Source organism: Dreissena polymorpha, chromosome 13 (genome assembly GCF_020536995.1).
Source record: "Dreissena polymorpha isolate Duluth1 chromosome 13, UMN_Dpol_1.0, whole genome shotgun sequence".
NCBI lineage: Eukaryota > Metazoa > Mollusca > Bivalvia > Myida > Dreissenidae > Dreissena > Dreissena polymorpha.
The window spans coordinates 10218889-10240826 of record NC_068367.1 but is presented as its reverse complement, the minus strand read 5'-3'; the positions used below and the strand labels follow the sequence as shown (position 1 = coordinate 10240826).

General features: G+C 35.0%; 1 protein-coding gene across 1 annotated transcript; it reads left to right on the top strand.

Moving 5' to 3' along the window:
• The first annotated feature begins 9428 nt into the window (after positions 1-9428).
• Positions 9429-18002, top strand: LOC127855723 (hornerin-like). The gene is made up of 3 exons (XM_052391513.1): positions 9429-9561; positions 13231-13435; positions 17290-18002. The coding sequence occupies exons 1-3, from the start codon at positions 9444-9446 to the stop codon at positions 17798-17800; spliced, it is 834 nt and encodes a 277-aa protein (XP_052247473.1). The 5' UTR covers positions 9429-9443; the 3' UTR covers positions 17801-18002.
• Positions 18003-21938: the final 3936 nt, after the last annotated feature.

Below are 21938 nucleotides of genomic sequence, written 5' to 3'. Positions count from 1 at the left end.
CCGTTTTCCTTTTCTGACCTTTTTGGATTGTCTTGTTTTTGAATTGTCGCTATTAGCCGGCATTGAGTACTAATGTTTGAGCACTGCCTCATGCCGGGTATTCCTCGTTAGAAAACATTGTAAACCACTTATAAATCCATTTTTTAGAGTCAAAAACTGCTGCTTAAAAAAAAAAGAATGACACGAACAAAGTCTCACCTCGGGCGGATCAAACGAAGAACTGGATTACATCAAACTTCAAAATACCTTCCTCCAAAAACCTCACCTTTTCGAACAGCAATTAAACGAAAATTAACACCGATGAAGTCGCAAATTCATTAATCCTTTCAATGACCTTTTTATAAAGAAAAAAGATACTCGCACCGAGAATTATTTAATGACAATGTTTGTCGCGCTATTGACTGAATTGTTGATATAAGATCTCAAATACAAAGTGACAACGCGCCAAATTCTATGAATTATATTTTTGACAAGAATTGAACAACAAAATGTGCAGTTTCAGAGATGGATACAGGTATAAAGAAATGTCACATATCCCTGCAATACAGAAAGCGTGAAACAAGAACAAATGCAGCACAAACCCAACATTTTACCGTTGACCATAAAAACACAAACGCAAAATGTTTTGAATCAGAAAGACTTGCCAACCCTAATGAAGCCAATACCATCGAACAAGAATGAAAATAAATGGTTGACGTTTTTGCTGAAAAGTTATTCTTAAATTCAAAAATTCATTTAACACTGTAAACATTCTTTAAATTGATTGTGATGGATTTCTTTTCAGTTGATAGTATTGCTCTGCTTTTGTGGTCCAATGAAGTGCGATCGTTTAATACATCAGATACAACACATATGGGGTACAATGAGGACATAAAATAGTTTTGGAAAATAGGGTGGCGTTTGGATGGTTGTAGATTTGTAAATTTTATGTCTGGATTAAAAAACCAGACTGATTATTTCGATCGGTATTTCTGAGAACAGTTAATATTTCCCCAAACCTTCATATATAAACTTTGCTGTTCCAGATATCAAAGTGCTTCGGTCTTTTGATCATTTCTAGTGCGACAGCCAACGTAACCCTAGGATTTACGATGATGTTATTTCATTGCCCGGACAGAATGTAGGTCTAATGTCAATTTGTCTTACATTCGATGGCAAAAAATTCAAACAAGGTTTAACACAACAATTTGGCAACGTTTATCTTATTGGATGTGAAAACGGACCTGATGGAAAAATGAGCGATTTTGCAGCCGATTTCTGAGGAAATAAGTGTATTATCCTAAACAATTTGTCCATTAGACAAGAATGTTTATTTAAAAAGTTTGCCAAATGTGCTGAAAGCACAACTCAAGCATTTTTCTTGAATATTATTAAGAATGTGTCAACAGGAAAACATGAGATGCATCAAATGAAAAGGAAAAAAGAGTTTGCCCAAGATAAGTTTATGGAACGAAGCGATGATTCTAACTGGAGAGATGGGAAGTTTGGTTATGCGATAAGTGCCATCATTGCATACATCTATGACTTTGACACGTTTGCTGGGAAATCTGAGAAAGTCATTCGAGCATATGCGTGTGTGTGGCTTTACTCAATTAAAATTGTTTGGGGATGATAGTGTTACAGTTGTGTACTGTTTTAGTTAAGTAGTATTTGGTGTTATGGGTTTCTGAGGTTGCAATTTGGTTCTAAGCTGTTCTAACGGCAGGTAAAATACAACACACTGCAAATATATATATTTAAATATTTATGAATAGCAAGAATGCTGGTAATCTGTTCATATAACATCAAAGGCATATCATCATCGATTGATATTCGTATCCATACCTGACGACAATGAAAACAATGTAAACATAAATAACAATGGCGACGAAGGTTGTTATATATTCTTGAAATATAGGTCGCACAGGTAAATCAGTCTAACTTACAGGTTACAATATAGAGAAGTGAAACTCCAGCTGCTGGAGCAGTATTGAATTTTCATTAAAACAATTAGTTGGTCCTTTATTTAAGGCAAGTGACCGATTGCCCAAACAGTACAAAACAGCACAATACAAACCAACATAAACACAAAATATGAATAAAGCTGGGGTCACCGCCTTGGAACGGTCAATGTAAAGCATTGGGGGTTTAAACCTGGTTATAGAGCGCTCAACCTTACACTTGGCCCAGCAATATTCATAATACATTTAAGTTTAAATAAAATATAACGTCATAGCATTGTAACTCAAATTAAACAATAATAAAAGGGAATTAAAACGCATTCAATTTAATTACTATTTAATTACTCAATTGCATTGAAGATACAAGAGTAACAGAGTTACAACTTTTTGACGAACGATCAAATAAAACAAGCATAAAATACAATATAAAACTGGCTCAAAACATACAGAAACATAAAACAATGTTACTAAAGCAAATTGGAACGCAATTACCTGCAAATATATATTTAAATACTATATATATATATGAAAAAAAAGAATGCTGGTCATCTATGCATATAACATCAAAGGCATATCATCATCGATCGATGTTATATATACAAGATTGGTCAGCGCTAGAGGGGCATTAGTATAACAAAGGAGAATGGACAGGTGGACAGGTGATGATAGATATAGATGTTAGTTTACCTGATACGGTATCCTACATATTGCTGCGGTTTATGTCTACCTACGCCTTCGTACGTCTACAAATACGACTAACGTGGCGGACGGATCTCAAGTAAAGTAAAACAAAATCATTTCAAGCATTTATAAATTTTATTTATAAACGATTCAATTATCGACCTGTAACAATAGGAACGTTAGCTTAGAAAAAATAAGTTGGTTTTACCCGAATCGATCAACTAGAAAATGTTGACGAAAACTGCAGTACACAGTCAATCAAGCAGAAAACTGAAAGTTGTTTTAAATTGCCTGCATCAGCCAAGATTACCGGCAGCACACTGTACACAGGGCTTGGATTTGATGGTCTCAAAAATCAGAAGGACTATTTTGAAAGTCAATTCTGTGGCATCCCCATGATAAGACCATCTGAATCCATTGCTAATGCAATGAAACATAGTCAAGAACATGAATTCAATGCCATAGCAACAACGTTTTGTTTAATTTAGTTTACTGTAAAGAAGGCTGTATAGTGGTGCATGACAAATGTCTAAACCCAATTTTTAGTTGTTTCACTAGACGGAAGTCTGCTACGAGGCGTATCGATGAAAAGTTCAGAATTTGCATTCGAAATAAAATGCCTAATACTCGACGTACATTAGGAGTTCCTAGAAAGATACCCAGTGCAATGTTTATCTGAAACTAGGGCACTTGATGTCGGGAAACTTATATACATGTCCTGGACCGATACATATACCTCTGTCTTACTCGTTGAAAGGAATAAATCTAGGTTTGCTAAGGCGATGCAGCCCACAAATTCATTACTTGGTGGTTCCAAGATGGAGATGTCAACTAGGTTGCCAGATCATATACAACTTCACAAGTTGTTTTGCTACAAAATGCTTCAAAATTAATAAGAATACAAGTGTTTTCAGTATGATATTAACTACGGTTGATCTTATATGGTTTAGAGATAAACAAAATAGTGAGATCTATTTTTTAATTTTTTGTTTAAACCTTTTATTGGGGAATTTTAGCTCCCCTGTTAAAAAAAATATATATCATTTTTCCATTGGGAATAGGGCCGATTCCCGGATCCAATTTTGAATGCAAAAAAACCCACTGCTAGACAATATATAATTTTATTGATGAATTAAAAAATAATCTACATTTATGACCATTGACCAACAAGTTGTCAACTCACATTTGAACCGTCTCCTTCCAAATTACACCCCAAAATAACCCCTGTTTTCCTTCCGTAACGAAAGGAAGTGGCTGCCAAACAGCAGACTGTAGTCTTCCAGACACCGGTCTAGAAGAATAGCCTTTGTCGACATATTCCAATGTTTGTTTTTGTTTCGGTTCACAACTAGGCTTGTTATGCGATATTTTCATCTGCTGACAGAGCTCGCGAAAATTGCGTCATGCAATTATTTTCAGAAAAACGTACAAAATACGTTTTATTTATGTAGTCGTATTTTATGTATGGTGCCTTTCATGGAACGAGTTTATGTAAAATCGTTCACCGCTACATTCTCGATACATAATTTACGTTCATATAAAAATCAAAATTCTTGATGAAACGGCGCCCTGCCACTGGTTCGGGATTGATTCACTAAGTGACATTCAATGAGACAATAGCTGTAATCTTTTCAAACGAAATGTAAAGCATGGCACATTGTAAAATATACCTTCTGAGCATTATTAAGTAGCATCTAACTCGTTGCCGTCAAAAACTTTAAAACATTTCAATCCCGCAATATTCAAGTTTTCTGAGCTGCAACATGACGAGCAACAAGAAATGTGATTGTTTATTGGGCAGATTGGGACACCCACATCAAAAATATTAAAAAAAAACTAATTGTACCCTAGGATTGTGCTAAATAAACTGGATCTACAAAGCGTACAGGACAGACGAAAAATGAACCGACTCACCTTCCTGAACAAAGATGTCTGGGCGAAGGTGCACGCCTTAACTTGTCATGACATATTAACAACAGCAAGAACAAACGTAACGTAACGTTAAACCAAGATCATTTAATGACTGCCAAGCTTCAAACATTATAGACAACCAAGTGACTAATACGTGTAGGTGTTTAAAAACTCTCGTGTGCAAATCTGAACTCTTTTCCCCAGAACTTTGTTAGAGTGGAACAAACTTATTGACAGTGTTGAATGTTCGACCACCGTAAACAGTTTCAAGTCTTCGCTGATAGATCCACAGTTGGATTTATCTCTCCCGTTGCGACTTACGCCCTACATTCACGATCCAGATTCAGATTAAGATTCAGACCAGTGCGTGACACTCTGAATCAGCCAATCGTGGTACATCTCCGGACTGCTCCGCAAGATAGGCATTAATTAAGGTTACAGTATACTAAGCCCAAATATGCAGTTTTGTATTCCCTCGAACCTCTTAATGTGAGCTGGCAATGCATATTGATCACCTGCTGCAGTTTAAAGGAACCCATGACATTAAATACTTGAACATGTCAATGGCGGCTGGTAATTAAAGGGGCTCCGACTGACAGTGTGCTTTCAAGATTTCACACTTTATTGGTGTGAAACAACCAGTTATTGGAAGCTGATTGATTTGTGCACTTTAAATTGACGTTGATTTCACATTTTGACTAATAATAATAACATTGTCTAAGATGAAATAGTTTTTTTTGCTATGACATTGACATTTTTGGGTAATTAACAAAATACATAAAAAGCATTATCAAAGTTGATTAGAGTAAAAATCTCCAACAAACTCATTATTTTCTCACCCCACATAAGCCCCACGGGCATGTTTATTTGGTTTGTTTTGGTTTTGTGTCGCAAGTATCGAACACAATAGCTTTGAATCTTAAAGGTATATTTAAGATGTAAGAGACTCCAAATGGCCTTCTTCGGACCGAAATCACCTGCGTTTGAAAATATGGAGTAGAATAGCCAAATGGACAGATACACCAGCAAAACTAAATACATTGGTGAAGTAGATCATCGCTGCTGATATTTTTCTCTCTGTAGCCGTTTTACCCGAGTGATATTTCATGACATGCTATCTAATATATAAGTAAATGGCCTTTAGGTGGATAAACTTACACATGCTTTTGATCAACCGTTCCGCTGCAAAGAACGTTAGTTAAAATTGTTTAAGATCGTGTACTATGCGAAGATCCGGTCGTTGGGTGACTCGAAAACTGGAAAATATATAGAGAATACTAGGTTAGCGTTGAATACAGAGAAGTTTATGTTGCGAGGCTTAGAACGCCGGGAGCGCGAGCCTTGGCGAGCTTCTCTGTATTCAACGCTAATCCTAGTATTCTATTTATCCCATTTGATTTTTTTTTCAACGTGACATTTAACATAAATAGATCTAATAACCTTAACAATAATTTTAATTCAGTCTTAAAAGCGCTCAAAATCTAATGAATGTAACCATGCGAAGTGATATAAATGTATTTGTTCTGGTACGCAAAATAGTCTTTAACAAATTCACACACAAACTGTAAAACAAGTAAAAATATCACCATATGCCTCGATTCAATTGTACGCAGTATCCGAATTGTAACACATTACGACCGCAAAAAGAAGATTTTACTTTACTATAATTCATTTTATTTTCGAAAGAAAGTGATCAAAATCAAATATGGCGGCGATTGCTTCCTGACCAAATAATGTCGATGTCAACATACATGTACACCGTCGACGACCTTGACAATTTCGACGAGTAAACAGACAATTGCAGCGACTGACACTTTATTTGACCTTATATGCAGGGCAATACGTTTTCCGACTTCGGACGACGAATTTAAGTACGCGCAGAACGTGTTTTTTATATAATGTTATGGGTATGCCGTGTGTGATCAGATGCATCAATGGCGTCCATGCTAAAATCATTTTCCCGAGAACAGGGAATGACAAAAGTGACTTTAATTATCCTTTTAAATCCATCTAATAATTCATTTAACTCAATAATTGACGATTTTGCATCTCGGGTCTTAAATAATTAGTTTAGCATAGTTAAATCAAGACCCTTATGCCATCCTATCACTATATGCAAATGAGTTTACGAACTCAATAAACTTTCTTCTTTGTTACACGCTACGTCATGTACTCTACATTGCTGCTGTTAAAATGAACCGGAGCAGTTTATCAAATAATAGCCGTTGGTAAACTCGGTTGCATTTGCAGATTTCTGCTTACAAACATAATTATGTTTAAACTTGCACACTTTTTTTATTTGTCTATGGTAAATGCGCTTATTGTACAAGAAAATAATTTAATATATAAATACACAAAGAATGAAAACATTTCATTACACAACAAATAAATGAGTGGATAATACCCGTGTACAAAATGGGACGTTCCGAATTCCAGTGTGGTGCTATTTTTACCATCTTATACTTTACACAGCTCTATGCCTAACGTGAATTAAATCGGAAAGCAAATATTGCAGATTATTTGTGAATTGTGCGATATTTGTATGGCTTGTTGTACATTCTTAAATCTCAAAAGTATATGCCTGGGTTATAAACAATGCACATTACACGAAATAAGGAAAATGTGATAAATTGACAATTCAAATATGTCGATATACAGTATTTATTATTTTTTTTTTTGGGGGGGGGGGGAGGGAAATGATGCAATAAGTGTCATTTTCAGCTGATTCATCATTATACGGATGGCGAAAAATTATGTCATATGACTAGATTTAAAGGTTGAAGGTCGTATAATTTTCAAGATAAACTTTTCTCGACTTTATTTCTTATGAAAAATCATTCAATGGTAAAGTAAAATATAGTCCGTGCACGCGACAGGTATATCCCACAGTGTTCAATACAGGCTAGTATATTTAATAAGGTGTAATACCGTCAATGTCGCGTTGAAAATGGGATAAATGGTCATATATACTGTACGCATCTGACACATCGAATTAGTTCGCATTTATATTTCACATGTAGACAAAATCGCAATCATATTCCAACGGGGTACGAACATGTATCGGTAATTCGTCTTTAATTTACTACAATGCATACATTTTTATGCATTGCTTGCTTACTATTACAGTATTCCACAGCGAATTCTGCATTTATGATCCACAAAAAGAGTGTTATATATTGTAAAAATTGTCGACTAATCGGGAATAGAAGTGCTATAGTCATTGAGACGATCGGTAAACGAAGTGTCCATGAAAACTTTGTACCCAACTCTTTAAACATTTGAATTTTCTCAAATACGTTCGTGGACTAAAATGTGACATATAACATTAATTGATACATTGATCTTTTATTTTAAAAAAGTAAGAACGTTCTTGGTTTATTTCCAATTATTTTTATTATATTGTAATTATGTACTGATCATTCCATTCGTGATGATTATCGGTGGAATGTTATCGTTTTCTATATATAATTCACCGGTTTTTCTGCGAATTTGTTTCTCCGCAATACGAAGTGCTATACCATTAACCGACCAAACAATGTTCCGTGTCTGAGAACCAAAGAAACATAACATAAAAGCAAGAAAAAGCAGAATAGTAATGGCTTTTGTTGTCTCTGTAATGGAAGTGCCATCCGTTACCAAAGTTTCCGCATACCCGGCATGGCTCTTGCCCGTATTATAATGTTGGCTATGTCACACTGACATGACCTGTCAAAGAGGCAAACACGACTATGTTCTTCCAACCGAATTCACACAGAACATGCACAGCGCGTCATAATATGTTGTCAAACGCGAGTCATAAGTCTGTCTTTACACAGGATTAAGTGATTATCGTCTTGTTATCGATAGTACTTGGTATGCATCTTGACACGCGTCGTTATAGGAAAAGTGCCATACACATATGAGACGCGTTCTGAGAAAACTGGGCATAATGCATGTGCTCAAAATGTCGTCCCAGATAATCCTTTGCAGTCCGCACAGGCTAATCAGGGACGACACTTTTCGCTTTAATGGTATTTTTAGTTTCAAGGAAGTCCTTCCTTACCGAAAATCAAATTGAGGCGGAAAGTATCGTCCCTGATTAGCCTGTGCGGACTGCACAGGCCAATCTGGGACGACACTTTACGACATGCATTATGTCCAGTTTTTAGAACGCGACTCATCTGTCTAAACAAAGGCTCAAGAGGATATTGAGAGTACCTGGCATGCATTGTTAAAGGACACGTACGGTAGTCTTAATAACATTGTCTAAGGAAAGATTCTTCAAATCACGTAGTTTTCAAACAAATCTTCAAATTGTTAAATAAGGTTTTGTTTTTTGTTGGTTATATGATCGCATGAATGTTTGAGGCAAAACATTACGTGTTAATCATTCTTGTTTTGAAATGCTTTTTCTTAAATTCCTATTAGAATAACATGCCAATTGTGAAATTGAACATTCTTTTACTTTAGTTGATCATTATAGCATTACATTATAAGGTTTGGTTAATGCAACTGCTATCATCTGTTTTCACTATTCCTACCTTACCCGAAGTTACCTTTAATAAACGTACGTTTGTTGCAAAAACAATTTCATTGTTTAAGCTTAATTCCTTGAAATAAAATGTAATGCGTATAACCAAGCTGTTGACACATTAAATTATTGTAATAGCGAACTGTCGCGGAAAAAGTAATACGCGTGAGGTCTAATCCGATATAGGTTACGTTGTCAACAACAGATTATGTACATTTGAACGAAATAACCTTTTTTCCCTACTTATTGTTTAACTGCTGCAACACATCGTTAAATGAATAGTGATTACATTTTTGGCGGAACCGCCGTCACTGCCGTCACCGCCGTCACCGCCGTCAGTGCCTATATAAAGCTGTATGCCTTACACAGACGCATAAACTGTCAATTCGCAGAAACAGGACATGAGACTGATATTGCTGGTTGCCTTGACAGCGTTGGTACCCACGTGCTACGACGCAACTGTAATTCTTCCGCCTAGGCCCAATGGGTGTACAAAGGATGGACGCTTCTTTCCATGTGGTATGTAATGTTTATTTTTAAATTGATATTTGATTTCTTGCTTGCTTGAGTACGGCTTTTGACGGTAAAATAAGAGCGGTCGTTTTACCATCAATATACAACACTCACTGTCATAAGATATTAAGATAGACCAGCATTCATCGGCAAAGGCATGATGTGATGAAATACGCAATTTTATTCAATTAGGTAATATAGACCATGTATGTTGAAAAGTCAATTTGCGTTTTATCAAATATAAAATTAATATATGAATAGATCTATTTTAAATTATAAATAATTACTGCAAAAAATGTATCGAGGGAATCTTTTTATGAAATTTGTTTTACAAACTCGATGTTGAGAATTAATACATAATTTTATTCATAAAAATCCAACGATACCCTAAACGTGATAATCATTCATTAACCATTATATGTGGTATAAAATCGTTACAGTGTTCATATTCATGTTTGTGCGTTTGTTTTATCCCATTTTCACCGCGACATTGACGGTATAACACGTTGTGGAATATACTTGCTTGTATTCAACACTGTGGAATATACCTGTCGCGTGCACGGACTACTTTTTAAATGACGTCATGCGATATGCGCTAAAATTAGGTCGATATTGTTTGGTTCATTGATCGAATTTTAAGGTCACCCATTAAAAGAAAATGTGCATATTTTGCAGAAAAAAATATATATGACATATTCACCAAAAGAAATGTTGAAATAAAATATAAAATTACACGATTTTTGTTTTGTTATTTTTTTTATTTATATTTACTTTACCACTGAATGATTTTTCATAAGAAACAAAGTCGACAAAACTTGAGCTTCAAAATTATACGAAATTATTTAGTGTAATGTGCATTGTTTATAACCAAAGCATATACTTTTGACATTTAACTTAAATATTAAGAATGTACAACAAGCCATACACATATCGCACAGTTCATGAATAATCTGCTATGTTTGCTTTCCTATTTAATTCACGTTAGGCATAGAACTGTGTAAAGTATAAGATGGTAAAAATAGCACCACACTGGAATTGGGAACGTCCCATTTTTTACACGGGTATTTTCTACTCATTTATCTGTTGTGTACTGGAATGTTTTCCATTCTTTGTGTATTTATATATTAAATTATTTTCTCGTACAATAAGTGTATTTACCATAGATAAATAAAACATTGTGCAAGTTTAAACATAATTATGTTTGTATGCAGAAATCTGCAAATGCAACCGAGTTTACCAACGGCTATTATTAGATAAACTGCTCCGGTTCATTTGAACAGCAGAAATGTAGAGTAAATGACGTAGCGTGTGACGAAGAAGAAAGTTTATCGCGTTCATAAACTCATTTGAATAAAGTGATAGAATGGCATAAGGGTCTTTATTTAACTATGCTAAAATAATTATTAATGACCCTAGATGCAAAATCGTCAATTATTGAGTTAAATGGATTATTAGATGGATTTTAAAGGATAACTAAAGGTAAGATACTAGTTCTTACGTGTTTTGATTTTTGTTTGTACTTTTGTCGTTCCCTGTTCTCGGGGAAATGATTTTAACATGGGCGCCATTGATGCATCGGATCACACATGGCATACCCATAACATTATATAAAAAACACGTTCTGCGCGTCCTTAAATTCGTCGTCCGAAGTCGGAAAACGTATTGCCCTGTATATTTTGTCAAATAAAGTGTCAGTCGCTGCAATTGTCTGTTTACTCGTCAAAATTGTCAAGGTCTTCGATAGCTAAAGAAACTTCAGCGTACAGTTTATTTAGTATTGAAAGACCTGTACAAAGTCGCGCCAGTCAAAAATCATAAAAAGCGACATTTAAAGTTATGGTAGCCAGAACTAGGTCGTCGATGGTGTACATGTATGTTGACATCGACAGCATTTTGTCAGGAGCAATCGCCGCCATATTGGATTTGATCATTTTCTTTCGAAAATAAAATGAATTATAGTAAAGTAAAATCTTCTTTTCGCGGTCGTAATGTGTTAAAATTCGCATACTGCGTAAAATTGAATGTAGGCATATGGTGATATTTTTTACTTGTTTTACAGTTTGTGTGTGAATTTTTTAAAGACTATTTTGCGTACCAGAACAAATACATGTATATCACTACGCATGGTTACATTTGTTAGATTTTAAGCGCTTTTATGACTGAATTAAAATTATTGTTAAGGTTATTAGATCTATTTATGTTAAATGTCACGTTGAAAAAATCAAATGGGATAAATAGAATACTAGGATTAGCGTTGAATACAGAGAAGTTTATGTTGCTCGGCTCGAACACCGAAAGCGCTCGCCAAGGCTCGCGCTTCCGGCCGCGCGTTCTAAGCCTCGCAACATAAACTTCTCTGTATTCAACGCTAACCTAGTATTCTCTATATATACGTTTGTGTCTTTTCTGGTGCATTTTTATATTGTAATTGGGCTGTGCTCTGTGAAAAAGGGGTTTAATGCATGTTCGACACTTTCCGCATTTATGATATTTTCTGCTTAAAGAAAGTCTGTTCTTCGCAAAAATCCAATTTACATGGAAAATTTCATCCCTGATTTGCCTGTGCGGACTGCACAGGCTAATCTGCGACGACACCTCACGCACATGCATTAAACCCCCTTTTCACAGAGCACGGCCGAATTCTTTTACACTTGGTTCTTTACCGTATGTAAAGGACCACATGTTATATTAAGGTTTCCCTCTCTGGCTGTTGTCACGAACAGTATTTTTTTGTTTTAATAAGGCCATATAAGGCATTTTTTTTACACAAGATGGAACTTTTTGCGTTGAGCGCCGTGACAATGAATATCTGAATATCATTACTTAATTCGTAATTGTCATTCATGTGACTGTTGTTTTCCAATATATTATTTCTTAAGACTATAAACTGTTGAATTATGTTGATAAATAAACCATTCGGTAATGTGTGCGTGGTAAACGATGCTTTGGAAAAAAACCTTGTATCATTAAACTGATTTTGTGTGTCAATTATGGCATTGCTATACATACAATGTTTGATCATATGCATACTATAATCGTTTTTTGGTTAAACAATATGTATAAATATATATAAAAATATATATATACAATTATGTTCGAGATTCCAATAACAACAAAGTTTCTTCCATATCCAAGCATTTAAATGTATATACTTTGTGGACGGCGAAAACGTTTTTTGTAATATCCGTCTTAAAAGTTTCTTAAACGATAAAATAGCAAACACGTCTGAGGAAACCAGCTTTTACAGTACTTGAAAAATATGTTTATTCATCTGATGGTATTAAAGACCTAAGACCATAGAAGAAAATGGCTTAAAGTCAATTTCTCTATTTAGTTTTGGAAACAAGCGCCAAATCCAGGTTCCATAATAAATACATATTTTCTTCAGTATTATACCATATTTAATCATAAGTTTTAGAGTGTCATAAATGATTATAATGTATGTATTATAAAAAGAACTATGACCCAAACTAATGTATAGCAGGTATATATGTTTGTTTACATGTCGCCCCATTGGGGCAAAAAGATACCACGTGCCTTCTAATTTCAATGTCACGTGCTACATTTTTGCACCAAATATACGAAATTGTATTTACTAATTATAAGATATTTACAAACACATTTATGTTCACGGTTACTATCCATTGGTCGTTATCCTAACGTACACAATTTCAGGAAATTTCGTTGACCCCAGCGATAAGTGTAATACTTGCGAATGCTCTGTTGGTGGTAATTACAAGTGCTCCAAGAGGGTCTGCCCAGCAGTGAACTGTGGCAAGAACCTGCAGACGTCTGACGGCTGCTGCCGCACGTGCGCACCCATATGTGCCTTCGCCCTGTGCCCCCCGCTGAACTGTCCCGCAAACCAGAGGAGATTCAGGTGGGATTCACGTGTGGATTTTTTAACCTCTATTCTTGTTTTATGTTAATGAACATAACTTATTATCAGGCTTTCTTTATTGCGAATATTTTTTATATAATTAAGTGAATAACACAAGTAAATTACAGAAATGAATGAAAATGGTGGTTATACCCGGTCAGTGAGAAGCGGTTGGGATGAAAACTATTTAAAGCCGTTTCACAACCGATTTGCGTAGACCTTCAGCCGGGTTCACAAGTAACGGCAACTTTAATTTGAACATGCGTCAACACTTTTGTCAAATTAAGTGAGTCGATCGTACGTCGAATGTGATTGTTTCTCGTTCGCAAGGTCACCGCACTTTCCTTAATTGGTAAAAACACACAACTAGGTAAGATGTATTCACAAAATGTGTTTTATCGGTAAAAACATTCCCATACGTTAATATAAGTATAGTTTATATACTATTTAGAATGTATAATTTGCCTCGTCTTGTGCCAAAATACACACACGCACATGGCAGAAGATCCACCAAACAAAGGTTGTTACCGTGTCCTTTCTACATGATATGGTGACGTACGTGATTTACTGCTTAATGATTGTAATGACATTTCAAAGTTTGTTTCTGTACTGCGACATTTTTCTTAGTTTAATAAATTTAACAACATGTATAATGGTCGACCAAAAAATAAATAAATAAAATATCAGCAATTGAATTCGAGAGGATATTTTGTGTCTCCCACAAAGAATTGCACTTGTCTTGTGCAATGTGTATTCTCCTTGTTCTAGTATGGAACATATTGTCTCCAGCTCACACTTAAACAACTAAATGACATTATGTGCATGTGTATTCTCCTTGTTCTAGTATGGGACATATTGTCTCCAACATGCGTATGTTTCAAATCCTTGTGTAGTGCTTTTGCTGATATTGCTTAACCCATTTATGCCGAGTGGACTCTCCCATCCTACTAAATTGGATCAATTTATTTCCAAAATTAGGGGTGTCTGGTATATTTATTTCTATATTTAGAATATTTCTTACAGAAATTTCTTTAAGCAAACAGCGCAGACCCAGATGAGACGCCGCATTATGCGGCGTCTCATCTGGGTCTACGCTGTTTGCAATGTCCTTTTTTCAGGACGCTAGGCATGAATGGGTTAAAGATTTACAGCCGAAAGACATGTACTTACATGGAGGATGAATTTCACTTTGTTCTTAAATGTCTTTATTATAATGATGTTAGGAATGCATTACTTCAGAAAGTTTGTAGAATCCGGCCAAATATGTTCAAGTTTATTAAACTACTTAATAGTTAAAACAAAACTGTATTAAGAAAGCTAGCCATGTTTAGTTTAAAATGCTTTTAAATAAGAGAAAATGTCATATATATTTACTGGTAATATAGTAATAAATTCTTTACAAAGACAATAAGATCAGAATTAATTAATTATTGATATATTTGTAAAACTATACGCATAACATTGTTGGATCACTATGTATTAACCCCATTTATGTGCGCCTCTCACGAAATATGTTCACGAAATATGTTTATTTCGTTTTTATTTAGATTAACTGTTCTTAAAAATGATGTGTGTTTTTGTGTGTAATTGAACGCATGCTGTTATTTATTTATATATATGTATGTTAACGACGATGAGCTTCACATGCTTAAGTCAAAAAACTATTCTATTCTGTTCTGTTCTGTTCTGTAAATAAAAATAACGGGAAGTAATCGGCGTGCGACCAATTGAGGTTTTTGTACCTTTGTCATGTGTGACTATTGATATACGCCGCGCTCTCTGAAACAGGGGTTTAATGCATGTGCGTAAAGTGTCGTCCCAGATTAGGCTGTGCAGTCTGCACAGGCTTATCAGGGACGACACTTTCCGCATAAACTGGATATTTGCTGAGAATATACTCTTTGTAAACGAAAAATGTCATAACAGCGGAAAATTTCCCCGTCACTTTACGCACATGCATTAAACCCCTTTTCACATAGCACGGTAGATATATATTTTCATAAATATAATGATACTCGGTCATTTTCTGAAGTCTGAAATGCAATGAGACAATTGTTTGGTGTAAGTAGATTTTGCAGATTGAGTACCCTTTTTCTATTATGGAATATATTGACCCAACATTTAGAACGACTTTTTCCTCAACATCATGGCTCTTGGGCATTTTTTTTTCAAGTCTACAGTATAGTGAGACAATTGTTCATCAGTCATTTTTTACTTGTGGGTTGGTCGTGGGGTAAAATCATGTGTGATAATTCAATGCCGGCAAAGTGCGAATTCCAGCCAAACATTGCGTGAACTTATTTAAAACCATGTACATAATACTGTAATTAATTGAATATCAGATTTCCTTTGAATTTTGCAACGCTAGATTTTTTAAAGCCTGCAAATAAGCCGTCATTCAGATGCGTTAACGACATAACGATATCTATTAAAGAAGTGTATACAAGTATCTGAAATTGCTAACTGATTATAATGATAATAAGTCACCATTACAATTATAGCACTGTTCGTTTAAATTTCTACATACATAGAAAACAATTAACTTGAGTGGATTTGTATGGTGGATGTTTTTTTACTTATTGTTCTGTCAATTAGCGTGTTTCAAAACCGCCAACAAACCAAACGACAAACTACGTAACACATTTTGTACGCTTAAGAAAGACAAGACGACAAAGATGCATTCAATTTCTACTTCTTTAGCCATTATTTTTCGCCTCTGATTTGTATTTCTGGGCTGTTGGCGGGTTTGAAAGTCACCAACATGCGGTTACGCTATAAATCAAAATATATATGCGACGATACGACAAAATGACGTGCGTTGTTACTTGTGTTGGCGTAATGGCGGATTTAACTGGCACCAAAGTGACAACAATTCAGATCGACGAATAGACGTGCCGTGACAATACATTAGACCGACGAATAGACGTGCCGTGAAAACACTTCAGACCGACGAATAGACGTGGCGTGACAACACTTTAGACCGACGAATAGACGTGCCGTGACAACACTTTAGACCGACGAATAGACGTGCCGTGACAACACTTTAGACCGACGAATAGACATGCCGTGACAACACTTTAGACCGACGAATAGAAGTGCCATGACAACACTTCAGACCGAAGAATAGACGTGCCGTGACAACACTTTAGACCGACGAATAGACGTGCCGTGACAACACTTTAGACCGACAAATAGACGTGCCGTGACAACACTTTAGACCGACGAATAGACATGCCGTAACAACACTTCAGACAGACGAATATACGTGCCGTTACAACACTTTAGACCGACGAATAGACGTGCCTCGACAACACTTTAGACCGATGAATAGACGTGCCTCGACAACACTTTAGACCGACGAATAGACGTGCCGTGACAACACTTTAGACCGACGAATAGACATGCCGTAACAACACTTCAGACAGACGAATATACGTGCCGTTACAACACTTTAGACCGACGAATAGACGTGCCTCGACAACACTTTAGACCGATGAATAGACGTGCCTCGACAACACTTTAGACCGACGAATAGACGTGCCGTGACAACACTTTACCGACAAATAGACGTGCCATGACAACACTTCAGACAGACGAATAGACGTGCCGTGACAACACTTTAGACCGACGAATAGACGTACCATGACAACATTATGCATTATACTTTTTACGGTTTAAATGGATGATTCTTGTTGAATAATCTATAATAATGATAATAAATGATTACTTTATATATAATTGTAGCATAATACATAGTTTTTTTTTAAATGAATAACAAAGACGCGACGTTAACTTTTTGGAAACAAAATATGTTCATCTTGATTAATAATATTAAATACAAATTTTGTATTTAGATCTGATTCCTGCTGTGCTGAATGCTCCGGAAATAAAAAAGAAGAAGACAGCAGCGATAGTAGCGACCACCACACAAGCTCTGATAATAAACCTCGTCGTGGTCTTGTAAATGCAAACAAGGGAGGCAGAGGATCATTTGGGTCTAAAACCAGCGATAATAATTCATCGAAAACCAGCAAAGGTGGGCATGGACCAAATCGTGGTCGAGGGACATTTGGTAAAAATGGAAGAAACCGTGGCCAGGGAGTTAATAAAGGTCAAGATCCATTCGGCCTGAAGACGAGCGATCACCACACATCGAAATCCAGCAGGGGTAGAAATGGTGCTAACCGTGGCCGCGGACCATTCGGGTCTAAGACTAGCGATCACCATACCTCGAAATCCAGCAAAGGTAGAAATGGTGTTAATCGTGGCCGCGGACCATTCGGTTCTAAGAACAGCGATCACCATACCTCGAAATCCGGCAAAGGTGGATTTTGGCCCAACGACAAAGATACAAATGCCTATTAGATACGGGATGGATGTCACCAATATGTGTATTGAATTATGACAGAGAATTTTCTTTTTTTGCAATACTGCGAATAAAGAAAAGTGAACAAACCCGATCAGTTGTCCATGTGCAATTCTCTTTCTGAGTTAGTTTTATACATAAACACATGCATACACATTTAAATTGATTCAACTAGACAGACGTTGCGATTTCAAAACAAACACAGCGTCGATTATGCGTGTTGAAATTATGTTTCACTGAGAGAACCTATTTCTTATACTCATGTTGAATAAAAAAATAATAGTCAGTTAACTGTTATTTTGATGGATACATATAATGTATCAAAGATTATACACGATATATACGACTTATAAAACTCCAGACGTATTGTTAGAAGAAATGTGCTATTGGAATACGCAAGTTTATTATGCTTGGACATATTAACCAATTACATGCACAAAACATGACATTACAAACAAACATTAAATAACATTAAATAAAACAAACTATTAAAGCCACACACCTTGAAAAGGAAATAAATTTAAGTATGAATAAGAAAAATATTTTATCTATGCCAATTATAATATATCTGTTGGTTGCAAGGTAGAAATCCGTCTTTTTTGCGCTTTAAAACTTAAAAATTATCGCGTTTGTCGAAATGGACGTATACGTCTAGAAATCCTACTTTCGGTTTTAAAAGCGGTACCGTTTGAAAATAATAAATTACTTGCTAACTAGGCTATAGATTTATTTTTATCTATGTCAATAAGAATATATCTGGTAGTAACAAGATAAAAAATCCGTCTTTTTTGCGCTTTAAACTTAAAAATAATCGCGTTTGTCGAAATGGACGTATACGTCTAGAAATCCAACTTTCTATTTTTAAATTAAAAAAAATACTTGCTAATTAGGCTATAGATTTAATTCTATATATGCCAATTTGAATATATATTGGTGGTAGAAAGCTAGAAATACGTCTTTTTTGCGCGTTAAAACTTTAAAATAATCGCGTTTGTCGAAATGGACGTATACGTATAGAAATCTTATTTTGGTTTTAAAATGTTAAACAATAAGAAATTATTGCTTACTAGGCTATAGATTTAATGACAATTTATCACACTTTCAAATTGCATCTACATGTATTGATTAACATGTATTTCATTTCAAGGTGTGTGACTTTAATGTACATTCGTTATTTGGATGCGTTTATGGAATTGGTATAAATTTTCTTGTTTTGCCATTTGAACAAATCCTTAATCCAAACCGCATTTTAAGTAAATATCTAGACTTTTTTTTATAGTTGAATATGTTTCAGATTTTTGAAATGTTCTTAAGTAAGTTTGAACGTTTTTCGAAATGTACTAGACTACTCTAATGATTTGCAAATATACTCATATGAAACGGCAAGTTTGAAATACGAATTCGGTAATGTAAAGCATTTGATTTCATGAAGTTTTGATGGTATGACCCGATTGTGCAAGTTTAAATACCTTTTAACTTGAAAGAAGGCATAAACTTTGATGCGTTACCAAAAACTATTTGTACATGTTTTATTTCAGTCATTTAAACCACGCGAAATCTTAATGTATAAACATTTTCGGTGTGTCTAATTGCGTCTTATTATGACATGTATGGCATCCATATTTTGTTCAACATGAATGAGTTACACAACCAGGTTTTTGTTCCACAAAAGAGCTTCTATGGCGGGAAAGGTGCAACGAGTATATTACCAGTCCACAAACACGTGGACTACGCACATAACACGGTTACCTCTGGGATAATACATAATTACGTTTTTAAGTTGTTAAAAAAATCAGAAGAACACGACGCATCATCATCAAAAGAAAGCGAATATATTAAAGATGCACTCTCTACTAATTTTATTAACTAAACGGTTTACAATAAATGTGTCAATAAATAAATAACCATAATGATGAATATTTTTCTCATTAGGTTTATGATAATAACCTCGTCATAAGTACAATTAGTCAATAAAGCAGTATTAGATATTTAAACATGCGGGTGCTTCCTATCGTGTTTATTAAAGCAAAGTTACTTATTCCAAATGTCATTTCATATAAAAAGAGACGTAAAGCAAAGTAAGAAGCAATTTGTTATAAGTGTGTCCTCAATTTGCTTTCCAGATTAGCAATGTTGAAACGCTCTTTGTTTTGATTAATTATGTAATAAGATTGTTATAAATTAAATTTAAAAAAAAGCCCGTTGACCTTTCATAACTTGTACATTGATTTTGGGGTTTAAATGGCGCTTTACTATCAATTTCCAATTTTGTTCGTAGTGGTATTTTAGGAGCGTGCAAGTCGAACCGTGCTTATTTTCGTCAATTATAAGTTATAAATAAAGCACCAAAAGCAATTACAGTCCAGCGAAGCCACGAGATGAATATGAGCGCTTATTCCCAGAGCTTTCCTGATTTCCAATATATTGATGTATTTAGTTAGTGGTTAAAGTCAATCCAATAGATTATCGTATTTCAAATCATGCTAAAATCGGTCCGTTCTAATCTAAACGATAAAAATAGGTATAGCTGAATTGCAAAATGTTTTAAGATGTCCACACTGGCAAACAATCATGCGTTTTGTCTAAATGTAAAAAATAACCAAACATCCAGTCATTGAAGCGATTACATTTATTACCAGGCAGAAAGTTTAAATTTAATACTATTTCTCGTACAGGGCACTAAGAAGTTATTAACGACTCAGAGCGCCATGAAATTTGCATTGGTTACATTTACAGCCATTTTAGCTCCATCATTTTACGAAGGGATTGAGTTTGAACAAGCCCTTTTACATATAGAACATTCTTCATGGACCGGCGTTGATTTGCTTGTAGAAAAAACTTTAAGATGTGTGTGTGTGCTTTGACTGTTGTTTTAACTCTTCGAGATTTTTATATGAAAATAGTAAAATAACGGAGGTATTTGTGTAAATAAGATAGGATTATATAAAGCATTACAAGAACTTATGTGCCAGAACTTTGACTTGTAAATTCAAAATATGCTTACTAGATATATTGCAGCAGTGAGTATAGAAAAATGATTGAATATGTGTAATTATATCGAATTGTTTTCTGAATATGATAAGTTTTTGATCTTTCGAACTATGCCTTCGTTTATGCTAGGACGTGACAAAAATGACACGGATACGTTATATTTATTTTGAGCAAAATGAATACTTATAATTGTAAAATGAACAAAACTGGACCCACTCTTAAAGCAGAATAATCGTACCTGGCCGGACAATATGCGTCAAAGTAAAACCAGGGAACTATTGTTACTATTTTAAAAAAGTTGTGTGTAGTAATTTTATTTGTTTAACAAACAAAGTTAATATCGTAAAATAAAACCTATTAATGGTAAAATGAATACCATGTGCTATAATATGCATGCATTGCTTGTAAACTATTGACGGTGTAAAGTGGGATCCCTCCGACCATGGCACGCCTTTAACGAGGGCAATATACTATATTGAATGGAGAAAAATGTGCATTAGGTAAGTTCTTTTTTTGAAAATATTATATTCCCATCCACCACCGTTTTGTATAGTCATATATTTATGGGACGGAATGCACTAGTGGTACCGGTAATGAAATGGATGAATAAATGAATGATTACGGTGACCCCCAGTTGGCTTAGTGTTTGTCTACTTTTGCAGTTAGGCGTGCAGTTTTTAATGTCCTTTCATTTCAAAGTAAGTTTCAAATAGGATCTGACATTGCCCAACACTGTCGCGAAATCTGTTAAATCTTCAACCCTTATTTTGGTTGGTAATGAATGTTGAACTTATAGATAAACAGGAGGCTTACTTAATTGCCTACATTTTGTGTTGCTTCAGCAATAACGAATTTAATGATGTTTGGTTTGTTTACAGATGTTACTGTTATCAATGTGCTCAAATCGGCGTGAACCAAAACTCTCCAAACCCACATAGAGCCCGATAATCCGTAGAAAATAGTAAGCGATATTCAGACATATTTGCCGCTAAATAAAGTAAGGGAGAAAGGGCCTTATTCCTTATGCAAACCGAATACGCATAGTCTTTCTAAAAAAATAACCTAAAATACAACAATGTGAACTGATTATTAATGAACAAATGTTTATATGAAGGTTTAATATTTAACAAATGCATTATATGTCAA